The 16,271-nt window shown below is 33.7% G+C and overlaps 1 protein-coding gene across 6 annotated transcripts; it reads left to right on the top strand.

Moving 5' to 3' along the window:
- Nucleotides 1–455: 455 nt before the first annotated feature.
- LOC139194917 (uncharacterized) lies at nt 456–16,220 on the top strand. 6 transcript variants are annotated; one of them, XR_011579701.1, is made up of 6 exons: nt 456–2,320; nt 3,348–3,414; nt 5,900–5,975; nt 6,862–6,914; nt 7,744–7,832; nt 8,460–9,010. XR_011579701.1 is itself a non-coding variant. In XM_070819988.1 (5 exons), the coding sequence occupies exons 1-5, from the start codon at nt 14,021–14,023 to the stop codon at nt 15,907–15,909; spliced, it is 876 nt and encodes a 291-aa protein (XP_070676089.1). In that variant the 5' UTR covers nt 13,918–14,020; the 3' UTR covers nt 15,910–16,220. The 6 variants fall into 6 exon arrangements, 1 of the variants encoding a protein (XP_070676089.1); XR_011579699.1 differs by having other exon boundaries at nt 5,900–5,991; XR_011579698.1 differs by having other exon boundaries at nt 5,897–5,991.
- Nucleotides 16,221–16,271: the final 51 nt, after the last annotated feature.

Below are 16,271 nucleotides of genomic sequence, written 5' to 3'. Positions count from 1 at the left end.
TCAGACACAGAGTTGCAAACCCCACACCAATCAGAATCCCACAGCTACTTCTACGTGTATCCAACTTCACCGCTCTCTTTACTACATTTGCAAAACTCGGGAGCAGTCCCCCACAAGCAAAAACCATCACATGGTCTAATCCGCTATAATCAATTCCTGCGAGTATTACTTTAGTCTAAAGAAGGCTTTTCAATTGCACTGTACCAATGAACAGTGTTTTGCACCACATTTCACTCTATTTACGAACATGCCATTATTCTTAGCATTTGGCCTGGGCTTTTATTTTTTCAGGTTTAGTTGGATGGCCTTTTGGGGTTTGGGCTGTGACTTGGTGGCTTTTGTTTGTGGTTGTATTCTTTGGATGGATGGCCGACACGGGCAGCCATCGGATGACAGAGAGAAAAGCAGGGGTTGTGCGATGCCAGAGAGAAGAGAGAAGAGAGGAGAGAGGAGGACTCCTGGAAGGAAAAATTGGAGGAGAAAGGGAGGGGTAGGATGAACAAAGCAATAAGTAGGGTTGCCCGGAATTTGGGTTTTGTTTTTCTCGGTAAGATCTGCTTAGAGAATCGGTGAGGCATGAAGGGACGCCTAAACCTAGGGTTGGATTCAGAGATTTTGTTCCAGCTGGAAGCTATCTCTGCAAGCATTGATGAGGATCTCTCCCAGCTGGCAGCTTCAATTCCTTTCAAAGCTAAGTGTCCCTTTTGAACCGATTTTTTCCCTTATTTCACTGTTTCTGGTTTGAACCTGCTTAGAAACCTGTTTTTTTTCCTGCTTTGTTTTCTATCTGGTTCTGCTTCTGGTTCGGTTATTCAACTTTTAGATAGGGTTGAAAGATTTGTTTTTTAATTATTAAATTGGAACAGAAAAACAGATATTTTGTGCTGCCTTCTTCACTGCCTGATAAAACCACTTCCTCCTCATTTCTCTGTTTCTTCATGTTCTGTTGGTCTTTCGGTGTCATAGCTTCTCTGCTGAAATCAAACTGTATGCATTTTGCCCCTTTTTTTTCATTACCCTATTATTTGTTTTTGTCCTCACCCTGTCGTTTCCTAACAAATATGTTTATATATGTTATTTTCTGTTTGGTTTGATTCACAGGGATAGCTTTTTTTTATGGTTGTTGTTGTTAGAAATAGATTTAATTTTTTATGCCTTTGAAGAAACCCTGTGAATCAAAGGCTCAGCTTTTTTATGCTTTTTTATTTCTTTATAGATAACTTGCTCAAGTCCAAAGGCAATTAAACATGATTAGTAAAGCACCATAATAAAGCATGAGAGATATCTATTTTAATTAAATCCGTTGTGGGCTCACTGTGATTGTACATCATCATCATAAATAATGCACGCTTGAACCCCATTTTAGTTTCATGCCTATCATAATTAAATCATGGATGATCAAGAAGCATAGGACTGAGAAATCAAAGTCTAATTTCCAATATCAAAAGAGTACGAATTATTCAACTTAAATGCTAATTTCGTTACCGAAGATTAAAATAGGCACGAAATCCATAGAATTTAAACGTTACCATTGATTCAAGTTCTGGTAGGTATCCATGGAAACTATCCGTTGCCGCTCTCTCAGTTCCCATATTTTCTGTATATTCCATTAAACAATATAAACTTTCGATGCTCTTTCATCCGAAGCTAAAACAGACTACCAATAATAACAAAGAGGTCTAAATAATAGAAATCAAAATTTTGGTGACTTTAGAGAATCTCTGCAAAATTTAGCCTAACATTATGTGATTGCCTCACTTCTTCAGTAACTCAGAGGAGGTGAATTACTCAAAGTATGGAGGACTTCTGCTAACATATTTCAAGCACTTATAACATTAAATGTAACATTTTTTTTTTGTAAAGAATTGTTGCAAGAAGTTTGACCCTTTGTCTTTTTTATTTCTGTAAGGATTTATAGGTACATATAAAATCCATATTATATATAGTTCACAGATGAGAGTACTTCAAACACCAAATATTTATTCATGATTGGCGAATAGAAAGCTTACAGAGAGGCAATTGCCTTTGTGATGTTTACTTTTGTGCTTATCCTTTGTTTTCTTTTCTGAGGCAAAATATGTCAATGTGATAAGTAATTTCCCATAAAGAATCTCATCCTCAATAGGCTAAAAACACTACAATGGTTAGTCAAATAATGTACTTTCATGTTCACCAGTGAAAAGAAGTGGAGGGGTCATTTAGAATACTAATCCCTAAATTTATTAAATTTATTGACCAGGTCATTTTTCTTTCAATCCCGAAGTTCGTATTTCAGCAACTTGGATCGTTGGGCAGAGCACTTCACCCCTTGGCTTTTGAGGTATATTTATTTGGTGTTATGGTGGAATGTGCAACCGTTATGTCATATTTTAAAGGGGCACCATATCATTTATATTTTGTTCTTTCATTCAAATTGTAATGGATGTTTATAAATTTTTGAGTTGGGTGCTAGGATTATGTCTCGGTTTTTGTGAATTAGGGTCTTCCACTGCTTTAATTTGTTTGTTTCTTGATTAATTTTTGTCTGATTGATCCTTTTTCTGTTTTAGAATTGTTACAATTTTTTTGTTCCTTAATTAAAATTGTCATAGATCTTTGCAGATTGTTTAGCTCACCTTAGGGTTAACTCTTTTTCAGTTTATTGTTTTTAATTGTTGTTTACTGTTTGATTAGCCATTCCATTTATTAAAATTGTCATAGATATTTTTTCTATCATTAATGCTATCATAGATGTTTTATATTGTTTACTTAACTATTAGGGTTTGCTCTTAGTCTTTTCTAGGTTGTTTAGATCGCCTCTAGGGTTAGCTGTATGTCCACATATTTTCCTACAACCTAATCCGTTCTCCTAACAATCATAATGTAGATAAATTTGTGGTGCTCCATTGCACATGGTCAGCAAGCTTCATTAAAGGTGTCATGGATATTTTTAAATTGTTTAGTTAACTATTTGAGTTTGCTCTTAGCCATTGTGAATTAAGGGACTACACTGTCTTCGTATTTCTGTTTTTCAGATATTTTTGTTCCCTTTGCTTATAGGTAAACAAAATGAAAACTCCTTTTTAAGTTTATTGTTTTTAAATTTGGGAGTTTAGGTTGTTTAGTTAACTGTTCAGTTCACTATTAAGGTCAGATTTCTGTCTTTATAAATAAAGGGGTTGCACTGTGCTCATTGTGTGTTTCTTCATACTTTCCCACTAATTGCTTCTCACCAAATCACCTTCAAGGTCTTTTTCCATTTCACATCATTCGAATATCTCTATGTTGGTAGGTTGTTTTTCCATTTCTTGGTTGCTTCTGTATTTGTGTGATGCACTTTTTAATTTTTTTTCTTCATATGCATGCAGATCCAACACAAGCATACAAATCAAACATTTCATTCACACAGCAGCCACCAAATCAACCATTACTGAGGTGTTTGTCTATCCATTTTAAATTTTTGTTAAGTTTTGTTAACTTTTATACAAACAAAATTATAATACAAATCTCTATACTATGTTTGAAACTTTCTAACAACCAGTATGGACAGCAAGTTTAGATGTCTATTTGTTGTTTATAGAAATGATATTTTTTCATTTAACTCGACTTACTATGCATCACAGACTATTACATCACCACAATGGATCTCTTTGTTCCATCCTTTCTCCATGTTCTGCTACAAACTTTTTTGACTTAGTCAATTTAGAAAGTTGGAGGGTTGTACACCTCATTTGCTTTGTGCTAATTTTAGTTGTCATCCGTTTTTCTCATTATGACAATCTTATTTTGAATGTATACTTATTTGATTTGTGGCTTCTGTGTGGTATGTTGTGTATTCTTAGTGTGTACGGTTTGTCTTAATGAATAAGTACATCGTTTGTGTGTACAGTTGAGAATTTGGATTAATGATATGATTATTTAAATTATCCTTAATTGCTTGGGGTTTGGGGGGGGGCGCGGGAAGAAGCAAGACAGAAGGGGGCGGAAGACAGAGAAAAAAAAGGGCGAGAGAAACAGGCTGCGTTCTTTGCTTGGATTTTTGTTTGGATTTGTGGAATCACTATTAATGAATATATATGCAATCATATATATATATATATATATATATATATATATATATTATGTACGAATGTCCATGAAAGCAACAATAACCAATTTGTCGATTATTGCTCCCTGCTTCCATTATCTGTGATTTTATTATTTTTATTTTATAAAACCATGCATCCATCATAACTTTTCTCCAACCTACCTGACCCAATGACAAATAATATTTTGTATATGTTTACAATGATGTAATGTGGCCATTGAAATGCTCTCAGAATGAGAAAGTGATCAATTTTGTTTCCGAAGTTCTGTGTCATGAAAGATAATCCTAAGATTCAACAATTTTTAAACATTTTTACATTTATTTGGTAAAGGATGAATCCAACTTCATTCTTAGCTTTTTCATTATTTATTATGCTGTTTTTCTATTTCCAAGTTCTGATTTGTTTTACTTAGCTTTAATTTCATTTGATTAGCTTTAATTAGATTACATTTAGAGTATGTCTATGCTTTGAAGCTCTAACATTTGCAGGCTGTGATTTGGTTTAAGGTTTTGTACTTGCCTTTGCTTCTGTGCATATAGAAATTTAAGTGTTTTTCTCAATTTGTTTTGTTCTGTACATTCAATTTAATTATTTTTGTCAATTTCGTTTCGTAATTTGTTTTTCTCAGTTTGGGTGATTTGAACACCTAAATTATGTTCTGTTTTATATCCTGTTGATTCAAAGAATGACCCTTTCTTCTGCCAATCATTTGAACCTGAATGATTAAAAACAGTTCACATTTGCTTCCATTTCCAGGCTGTCATTTGGTTTAAGGTTTTTTAAATTTCCTTTGCCTCTGTGCATTTCAATTTCAATGTTTTTGTCAATTTACAGTGCTTGCTAAATCTATTTCAAGGGTGGAAGTACAGCTAAAACCCTCAAGAGTTTTAGTTACTTATACTATTTCCCCATACTTTCTAGATTTCGTTTGGATCTTAATAATAGCTGCTATATTGCTTGAAATTGTCAATGATTTCAGTTATTCGTTTTATTTTCTTTTTGGAACTCATGAGTGTGCACTTTGATCACTGAGTTTGACAAACAAATATATAGAACTTTTCAAATAGACTTTAAATTTATCCCATAGATTTTCTCCTTTTCTTTTTCTGATTGTTGTTGCCATGCTGAGAAAAAAAATCTATTAATGGTTGTTCATTTGCCTCTTTAGTATTTCTTTTTGGAACTCATGACTGTGCAGTTTGATCACTGAGTTTGACAAACAAATATATAGAACTTTTCAAATAGACTTTAAATTTATCCCATAGATTTTCTCCTTTTCTTTTTCTGATTATTGTTGCCATGCTGAGAAAAAAAAATTATATTAATGGTTGTTCATTTGCCTCTATAGTATTTCTTAGTTATTCTAATCTCCACTGGTTCTCTACATGGTGTGGTTTTTCAATTAGTTAGCAGTTTTTAAAAATTGAAACAACATTATAGTTGTAAGCGTAATCATTTGATTAGTCTGCCTTATAGCATAATTCCTGGACACCAAGGATCTAACCATGTACGAGTCCAACTATATAGTTTGTTTCTATTTGCACCTGGTAGGCTTTCATTTCGGTATAGCCTTTCATTTCGTTTCATATAGGTTAGGCTTCTTTTTCACCATTAGCTATCTTCTGATCATTGATAGTTTAATAGCACTTGGGAATTCAGCGCAAATAAGTTATCTACTCTATTTATTTTTGCTGAGCAATATATCTTTGCCGAGTAATATAGTTGCCCGTTTCTCTGTTTCGATTATTTTATCTGATAAGAACTCATAAGTTGCCTATGTTTAAAGCTACTTCATTTGATTGGTGTTTTGGTTTGTGTGGTTTACCTAGAAGAAATCTAACACTGTAAGAAGCTGGATTCTGGTGGAAATTGGACAACTTTGTGGGGATTTCAAGGTCTTTCTGAGAGGTGAATGTTTTGGAGGGTAATATTTTGTGTGTGTTTATATATTCTCATTGCCATGTAATATTTTGTGTTTAATACTTTTGATTCTCCTTTATGTTTTAGTTGATTCTTACCCACTATCACTCTGCCCTAGACTTAAAATGCCTAAAATCAAGTCAAAACTTACGAAAACTCACATATATCACTATCTTTTTAGCTATGTTAGTACCAATCTGTGAACATTTAACAAATACCTTCCTCGCTGCCAGTTTTGATTGATGTTCACCTTTTGCACCAGTGCATACCTAAAGTACCATAAAGATTAAAATTTAAATATCTTAACCCAAGGCATCCAAGGTATGATGGGTGCATAACTCAAGATTTAAAATCATAAATAAGGGAGAGCGGAGAAAGGAGAGGGTGTATATCAAGTTGAAAAGGGTCGACAAAATAGAAAGCAGTAGTTACCTGGGTTGTGGCATGAGTAAACTTAAAGCCAAATTTATTACCATAGAAGTTTAGTAAATCAACATGCTCATAAAAGGATCAGTCCATTACTAAATATATATCTTAAGCATCAAAATTTAGGAAGACTGATGCTTGCTTTTTAGCTCTTGAAGTATTGATTTTAGGTGGTTCCACCTTTAGGGCTTGGGTTAGCAATGAAATAGATGAATAATAGCTTGAGTAATTACAAGAGCTAATGTTAGTGATTAAGACGGGATTACATGCAAAAACTTCCAGTCTTTACAAATGTGACCTTTTTCAGTAGGTATGTTTTGTAATTCATCATATTTGTAAATTTCCTTTGTTTTTTGGTCTGTCTTTGGTCATTTAGCTACAATTTCTTTAGATTTGCTCTTTAAATTTGAAAGTCTCTAAGTTGCTGACGGATTTACATTGTTTTCAGATTTTATAAATTTGGATCATTCAAGGAAGAAGTTGGTTCCATCCTGTTTTGAGGTATATGATTATGCGCCATCATTTTTGTTCAAAACCTATTTAGCTATCTACCTTTTTTAATTTATATTTGTGAAGCTTTGATGCTTAGATTTTAAATATATAATTCAATTTTTTATCGTTTGAGCTTACATTGGAACTGGGTTTCTTTCTATTTAGTGTGCGTATCTGTATCTGTTCATTAATGTCAAGGCTGAGATAACTAAGCATCCATTGAAGTTTGATGAATGCTTATATATACATTTAAGATTTGAAAGGGATGGAATTGTTTTCTTATTTAGTAATCGTCCTACATATATATATATATATAATGTATGTATGTATATATACTTTTGGTAGTGTGTCATTACCATATGCTTTTGGTCCAACGATTCTAACCTAGATTATATCATTTATATACTTTTGGTAGTCTGTCATTGCTATATGCTTTTGCTGGAAATGATGTATCCCTCCTTGCTTTTACTTCAACTACTAAAATCATCTGCTACCCCATAATTTTCACCAATCGTACTCCACAGTGAACCATTATTTGCTCTATTTAACCTATTCCTTCTGAAACCAACGTTCTCACACTCTAACCCCTATACTAATTCAGAACCGACTCGGATACCTCATGCTTGCTTTAGGCCTTTAAATTAATATGGTGACAGATGATGCATTCCCGTTGTTAGCAGCTTTTCTTTCGTGAAATGTAAATTTGTCCTAGATTAAGTCTGTTGAACTCTCACAGGTAGAGTCCATTGCACTGTCGCAGATTGAGTTACTTTTCCTGTGTCCATTTGTTTGCGCTTTGAATTTTGACTCTCAATCTCACTGATTTGTTGTGGTTTAGATCAAAGTCTCATTACAACGTCGTGATCTGCTCTTCTTGCTGCCTTTGATCTAGGGGTTCGGACCTATTGCATTTGAATCAAGGCTTTGGTATGTCACCTAAACTAAGATGCATTGTTTCCCCATGCTTTCCGTTTGAGTTAATGCAGATTTATAATTTTTCAATCGATTGTTTCGTTTTATCAGCTTATGTCATTCGTTTGCTCTCTGCTTTGTTCTCATTCTTGGTTATCTCTGTGATCCTTTGATGCTTCTCGAGTTCATTGGTTTCTTTGTTTTTGTTGGTTTTAATTTAGTCTCAACCATTCTATTATTGTTCAAAGGTGCATTGATGTCATTTGTGATTTTGCTTTAACCAGGTGTTCCTAATTCTTAGTCGAATGTTGTTGGCCATTTTATATGTTTTTTTTGTCAATTGCTTTCTTTCTTTGTTGCGTTTTCAATTTTCCAAACCATTCTTTAGACATTAGTTACTTTGGTTGGTGTTTTCGTTAGGTTTTCCTAAGAGTCAACCCTCTCATCCCTCCCAAAGTACTTTAATGAGTGCTGTTAATAACTACTCTCTTCGAATAAACCTAACTTATATCCAAAAAACTCATAGCTTCTATGTTTGAGTTTTAAAAATCTTTTACAATGTTATTTTAAGACCTACAAGCTAACTAGATTTTTCTTTCTAAAATACATAAATATTAACGTTCTATTTAATTTGTCATTCAGGGTTAATAAAATGGTGAAAGACATTGATCGAAGCGAACAACAAATTCTAGGAGGCGTTTTGGTAAAAAATTTAAGGGAACTGATTAAGGCTCGACACGATGAAAAGAATGAAGGAACGTTAAAGAAATATTCCGATACTGCCCCAGGACCCAATACAAAGAAATCAGTCAAAATAGAGAAAACAAGGTTCGGTTTGCGTGTTTATGGTAAGGGCCCAAACCGAAACAAATTGGTGGTCCACACTATCTATCCACCTGAAAATCGTAGTAATTCACCAAAAGAACAAGTTCCGTTGGATGAAGCGGTTTAGCTTTTGTTTAAAAAGGTTTCTCAGTGGTATCTGCACGTTTGGTTGCTGCAAGAAGATTCTAATTTTTTTGCTCTTCCTTTCCTCCACTGTAAGGGCTTTTTGGGCTTTAACTGTATAAAGACAGAACAATAGTTAGATAAGATAAAGGCTGTGTAATTCTTTTTTGTTGGGTCATGATGCCAATTATGTAAACAATTAACCTTTTTACCGTTTTTATAATAAACTATTGGCATTACTCTTTTTTGCACCTCTTTGTTACACTCCTATCTCGCGAATTAATTATTTTTGCCTAACAAACCTAATCGATCTGGGATTATGATTCTTTGCTTATATATTTTTTGCATTTTTGTTGTTGTTAATAATATCATTTGACTCATGCTTCTTTGTTAGGTATAAACTTTTAAGACAGTTGTTATATTTATGTTTTGGAATTCTTGGTGAACATGCCGTTCTCATAAACAAAATGTTTATTTCGTTATGTGCTCTCATGGCGAAATTGAGAGAATTTGTTTTAAAATTCCAACTTTAGTTGGTATTTATATCAATTCTATTCTCTTTTTAAACTCTTCAGATTTTAGTTAGTTCCTCAACAATTTTTAATTCGTTTCTCCAAAAAATATATTTGTGTGGATCTTTGGCTTTGTAAGTTTTGTTTTTGCAGCCATATCTAAATTGTTAAAAACTATGTTAATTAATGTGGGTTTTCGGTTTGTTTTTCAAGTGGGGAAGAAGTGAGCGACAGATTTATATTGTTACTTTCGGTTACTATGTAATTATTTCAATATGGAAGTCATGGATATCAAGTAAAAAATGCAACAATTTAAAATACAAAAGGTACGTACGGTGTGAAAAAGGTGCGTTTAAAGATGGTGACGTTTGAATGCATGTCAAGATTGATACTCATGGTTTCGTAGTTGTGTTGATAGTCGTAAAAAATGATGACAATGGTCACCTGACTATTCCTTTGTAGTAAATTTAAATGTTTTGTCTTTAGTAACTACTCAACTTAATACTTTTTAACTACAACAAATGTGATTCATAAAGTTGAATTTGATTCTACTCAAGGGTGTCAATTTAAAATATAAATTGGGGGTTTACATTTTTAGGATCTTCACCTATGGTTAAAAAACGGTTGATCATTTTTGAGCGGAATTTCAACTTGAATTACTACCATGATAAAATGTTTAATATGCTTACTCACCTTGCACTGACATAAATCCATTTATTCAACTCTTACAGATTTTCATGATTGTTTTCATTTTTTGTTTTCCTTATAAATGAATTTGTTCCACTCGACTTATGGATGTGTTCACATGTTTATGTGGTGTTGCTTAAACTCAAAACATCTGAGACTATTTCTATCATTATTAATATATATCAAACTAAACGTTTAATAAGAGTCCGATCTAAAGGCGCTTTGTGGACAGGAACGATGAAATCGCATCATGGATTTCTATAAATCTCTAAACATATTTAATGAAACTGTTTTGAAGCATCTACGAAATCAAACATAAATTGAATGCAAACTTTAATCCTCCGACTCTCTAATAATGCATATCCTTTAGGATGCATGACAATTGTTTTCTATGTATGTTGTTAATGTTTGAAATTAAGGCCTTACACTTTACATCTTGCATAATCTATTGGTGTTAAGTAAATCAAACCTAAATCATTTTTTCCTTTTTGTCAATTTTATGAATGCATGTCTTGCAATATTAATGTTGTTGAGTTGTGCATTAGTTTTTATAGTTTGATATTTGTTCTATTTTTGACTTCTCTCTAATTAAATATATTTTTATATTTTGTCTTTCTCTTCGTGTAGGTTCTGTTTTTATCGTTACAGTCCTTTATTCTTTTTTGGTGGCATTCATACACGTCTACGCTTTCGTCTATATAACGGTTAGATTTCTATCACTTTTAAGAAGCTTCACCTTTTTTATTTGCTTTTACTTTTTCTCGATTTTCATGTCCAATTGTTGATGCATGTTTTTTTTTAGATCATAATAACATCGTTATTCAATATTTATGCTGGTTTCATTTATCACAATTTTTTAGCAATTGTCGTTCACTTAATTTGTTCATTTTCCACTCTTTTTACTATTATGTTCACAAGTGGTTGCGATTTTGAAGACCTCTTGCTTTAATGGGCTATGGTTTACCGCTTATTTCATATGGTTAACATAGTTGTTCACCATCACATTACTTTTATTAGAAAGTAAACAACTGCCGTTTGTTTTTTTCCGTTTATGTAGAATTATGTCTAGCAGAATAGGGGTATCCAAGCATAGCAGAATAGGGGTATCTAAGAAGGCCACTAGAACTCAACGCACCGATTTGCCTACATCTACTGAGATTGTTAATCTCAATGATATGGTGTTGCAAGATGTTCCCACCGTTTATGATGATGAATACAACAATACTTCAACCTCTTTAGTATTCTCAAACAAAGGAAACAACAGTCTCCAAACATTTGCACCAACTTTTGAACAAAATACTCATGTTGGTGGTGTTTTTAGGTCATATTTGGCAGCTGGAACGAGTTCTCATCAAGTTTCTGTACCTCTTCTTATCGCTGATCGTGCCACTGTGCACTCTCTGTTGGCCAGAAATACTCCAAGTATTCATTATGTTACAAACCCGCTCATTATTGAGCAGGCCACCTATCAGAAAAAAAGAAAGCGTATGCACTCTTTCAATATAACTTTTTGTATTTCCTTACGGATTGCAAAATTTGACTTTCCTCTGTTAATTAACTTCAATCAATTTGTTTGATGTAGCTTCTATTACTCTTTCTTTTTATAGGGATTGATCTAGAATACATTGATTTTGGATTAAGAAATTACCAATGTCAGTATTGCAGTGCTCTATTTTGGTCTGCAGAACTGACAAAAAAAAAATCATGAGCGTCCTTCTTCTATTTCTACCCTGCAGTTTACTGCGTGTTGCATGACTCAAAAAGTGCAATTCCCACGTCCTAAACCCACTCCCGCTTTTTTGGATCATTTGTTAAACCCCATAAATTCTCAAAGTTTTTTGTAGTTCAAAAAAAATATTAGATCATATAATTCAATGATGGCGTTAACTTCAATGGGGGCCAAAGTTGATGGATCGATCAACAAGGGTCGAGGTCCATATGTTTTTAAAATAAATGGTCAAGTGCATCATTTGATGGGTTCTTTGTTGCCTCTGGAAGGCAACGATCCTAAATTTGCACAACTGTACATTTATGACACTCAAAATGAAGTCAGCAATCGTATCAGTTGTTTCAACAGATCAGGACAATCCTTGAAATTTGTTGGCCTATTTCTATCACAAACTGTTTTTTCTCATGGCCAACTATATGTCGCGCTATCCAGGGTGACCTCAAAAAAAGGTCTCAAAATTGTTATTACTCACAATAGTGACATGCCTTACGGTTATACAAAAAACATAGTTTATAAAGATGTTTTGAAACATTTACATGAAGGTACACTTTCAGCTTAACATTTTGTCCTTTGCTTATTTTTGTAAACATACATCCACCATATATTTGATAAATCACCTTATTCAATGTTTAATTTGATTTACTTCTTAAATTTCATTATTGTAGATTGATGGAGTTCATGCCAATTCGTTTGCTAAAGGCGTATGAACCAGGAAACAAACTGCAAATCAGGGTTTGCAGGATGTGGATAACAAACAGCATAGGAGATGTTCCTCAACCTACAAGTTTTGATGTTGTCTTTGTTGATAAACAAGTAAGATTTTTACGCCCTTTTACTTTTTGTCAAATGCTCATTTTTTTTTATCGCAATATGTATACGATTTGTTGAACACGCTTATATCATCAACCTTATTCTAAAGTTCGTAAACTAAATTATCTATTAATTTCACTACTCAATTATACATCATTTAAAATAATTAATATTTGTTTCATAAATTGTTCTGCTATCTACGATGTTAGGCCTCAACATTCATTTTTATGACAGATCTAACAAATTCATGCAGCTCGACAACAGATTTTCTTTTCCTTACTTTATTTTCTTTGTTATTACATCTGTACAAATGAAAACAAATTTGTGTTTTTACAACGTTGCTTCAATTGCCGGCAATTTTAACTTTAAAACAATGTTCACTATTATCTTCCATATGATCTTACATAATATATCTATAGCCACAACTATGCTACACTAACTACTTACATGCTTCCTACACCATCAACATTAAATGTTCTCCCGCTCATTTAGTATTATGGCCTCCTTTTTCTTTTTTCTTTTTTTTTCCTAAAAGGGGGATGCGGTTCATGCAACCATGAACGCTCGAGACATCCAGTTTTTTAAGGAGCACCTCAAGGTTGGTGAAGCATACGAAATCAACAAATTTCGTGTCATTCACAACAGGACATCAAGCAAGATTGTTCCTCATGCCGCCATCCTTGAATTGAATAGGAAAACCGTTATTGTTCCTATTAGCAAAACAAGCCAAGATATTCCAATGCAGTGGTTCAATTTCATCGAGTTTAAGCAGCTTCACAACAAAATTGATACAGATGTTGAGCTTACAGGTAACCAAGTTAGTTTTAAATGTTGCTTCAAAATCTAAAACAATCGATCTTTTTTTCTTGCCTACAATCCACACTCACTCTCGATGCTAAATATCACATGCAGATGTATTTGGTTGCTTGACGGCTGTGCAGCCAACTGAAGAGATCACCATCCAACGCACAAGAATTGCAAAGAAGAGAAATCTTAATTTGCAAAATATCAGGTTACAACTTTGTACATTAAATTCTAAATACAATTTACACGTTTGATACAATATTCATGGAGTATTAAAAATAATCACCTTTTAAATTACTTACAGAGGTGAAACAATAAGAGTCACCTTATGGGGAGAGACTGCCACAACTTTTGATGACAGCGAAATACAAACATTGTTGCCACCTGTGTTTGTTGCTTTGACAAGCCTTAAAGTAAAACTATACCGAGGTGATAACCCAAAATGCCTTATCTAGCTCTTAAAAGTTTCAATTTCTTTATTCTTATCTTTTATGTCTAGGAAACCCTGTTCTCGGAAGCACAGGAGCAACTGTTTATGTGTTCAATCCAGACATTCCACAACTCTCTGAATATAAACTCAGGCAAACCAACAACCCTTCTTTAATATTTTTCTCATTTATGTTTCTTCATTTTATTTTTATCACCCAAAACATTTACAAAATAGGTTTGAGCATTTGAGATCACCTGTTCGGATCCTGCCTACCTCAGCAGATATGCATGCAGGCCGTCCTACCGGTGGTGGTGCTGAGTCAAAAACGATCGACGATTTGCTTTTGCTTAATCCTGCTTTACACAAGGTTAGTCTTTCATCACCAACCTATTAACAAAAATCATAACTTTTTAAAAACATAAAGTTTGTGATGCATCTTGAGTAATTGCTTCTTGCTTTGTTTCTCTATAAATTTATTCTCCATGTTTCTGAGGTGATGGTTTAATATCTTTGACCATTTGAAAACCTTTTGATTCAATAACAGAATGAAAGTTTCACATGCAAAGCAACTATTGTTGACGTCGACTTGGCTAGGGGTTGGTGGTACAAGTCTTGCCCATCTTGCCACAAAACCGTAAAGAAAATGTTTGAATCATTTGAATGCAATGAACATGGTTTGATAAACAAACTACCCGAACCTTGGTAATATTCTTTTCCATCTATTTTACATTTTTCCGTTATATTCAGTTGTTAAGTCATTTTTACATTTCTTATCGCTATAAAATTCATAACTAATAACATTTTCATACCTATGGTATCTCAACAATATCTTTCTATATATCTTTATACTTCAAGGTTCAATCTACAATCTTTTGAATTCACACTCAGCTATACACACAAACAAAACGGTTTCTTGAACCAACATATACTTTTACATTCCCTCTTATGCCTCACTTCATCTTTCATTCATAATCTCAATGCATACATACAAATAATTTTCGAGTTTTTGCATCTCTATTACAATTTAACTAATGTTGCTGTTATCAAAGATTGTGATAATCTACAACTGCACAGTTTTCCCTAATTTTAACAAAGAAACGTTAAAGTTCCCAAAACAAGCATATTGATGATACATGAATCATACTTCATATATGAAAAGAATTTATACCTAAATAATTTGTCTATCTTTATGGCAATATTCTTCATGCATGCCCAATATTACAATGGTTCTACTACATTTTATAAATTGCTCACAAGATTGGTATTAATAGTAATGATTGCCTAACAACAAGATATTCTCCTCTTGCACAGGTTTAAGATCGACCTTATCGTAGAAGATAGCACGAATCAACACAACTTCCTCATGATAGGAAGACATGCTGAAAAGATGCTTCGTGTGTCTTGCCATACTTTGGTGATAGAGGACGGCTATGACGATCCTTTCATCCTACCACCACTTCTTAAAACTTTGGTCGGCGAGACAAAACAATTCCAAATCTCTTTTGGAAATCAAAACACCGACTTCGGCAAAACGGACTTCATCGTTAATGGACTACTCCATGACCAAGACCTCTCCAACCCAACGATTGCCTCAATCAAGCCACAAACACCGACTACCACCGCAGGAAAACAAGTTATGAGCCAAACAACCCATGCTCCGTTAACGCCTTCCCAGCTGCTACAACAACGACCCCAACCAATTGAATCGACAAAAACCTCAAAGAGAGTGTTGTTCACTGATGAAGCCAACAAATCTAACAGGTAAAGATTACTCTTGGTTGTATGTTTTGCATTTAATAAAAAACTATCAACCAATCTCTTTGCACCATTGTTTCACCCAGTTTTCCATAACTATCACATTTCTATCTATCCTCATATATTTTCCCTTAATTCACAGCAAGAAACCTCACAACGAGCGAGCAGATACAACCAATTTTGTTAGAATTGCTGGTGAATTCCACAATTTGGTTGTCCCCAAAATTGAACCCACCGACAAAGTGCCGATTGCCACACTCAAGACAAAATCTCAGGCAAAAAAATCAAAAGAAAGGTAAACTACAATTTGTTTTCCACCCACACACCTAAATGGCTTCCATGGTAAGAACGTTTCTTATAATGTTATTTCTATTTTTTTGCTGTAGTGTGGAAGATGTCTGCTCTAAGAAGAAATGAACAACCAGAATCTCCGTCATCCAGTCGTACAAAATGTTCTGCATGTTTTTTGGTTTGAAATCTGTGGTTGAAAAACTTCGCTACTAGAACAAAGGCACAACACTTTTTATGTTTTTTGTTAAGTGCTCAAACAGATGGCTCACCTGCAGGACATGTATTTTTCCGCCTTTACTACAGGGAGAAAATATGTGTGACCTGCATGTTGCTTATGTTTTTTATATGGCTTATAGAAACAACCCTTCTATTTGTTGCTTTAAACGTTTTGCCTTCACAAATTTCCTACTTAAACAAGTACAAAACACTTTCTATCATTTTTGTTCCTCTGTTACATATATTTCCCTATCTTCACTACAAGGGCAAAA

The sequence above is a fragment of the Malus domestica genome, chromosome 04 (genome assembly GCF_042453785.1).
Source record: "Malus domestica chromosome 04, GDT2T_hap1".
Lineage (NCBI taxonomy): Eukaryota > Viridiplantae > Streptophyta > Magnoliopsida > Rosales > Rosaceae > Malus > Malus domestica.
Note: the sequence above shows the minus strand (reverse complement) of the source record. Positions and strands in the feature narration are given on the sequence as shown.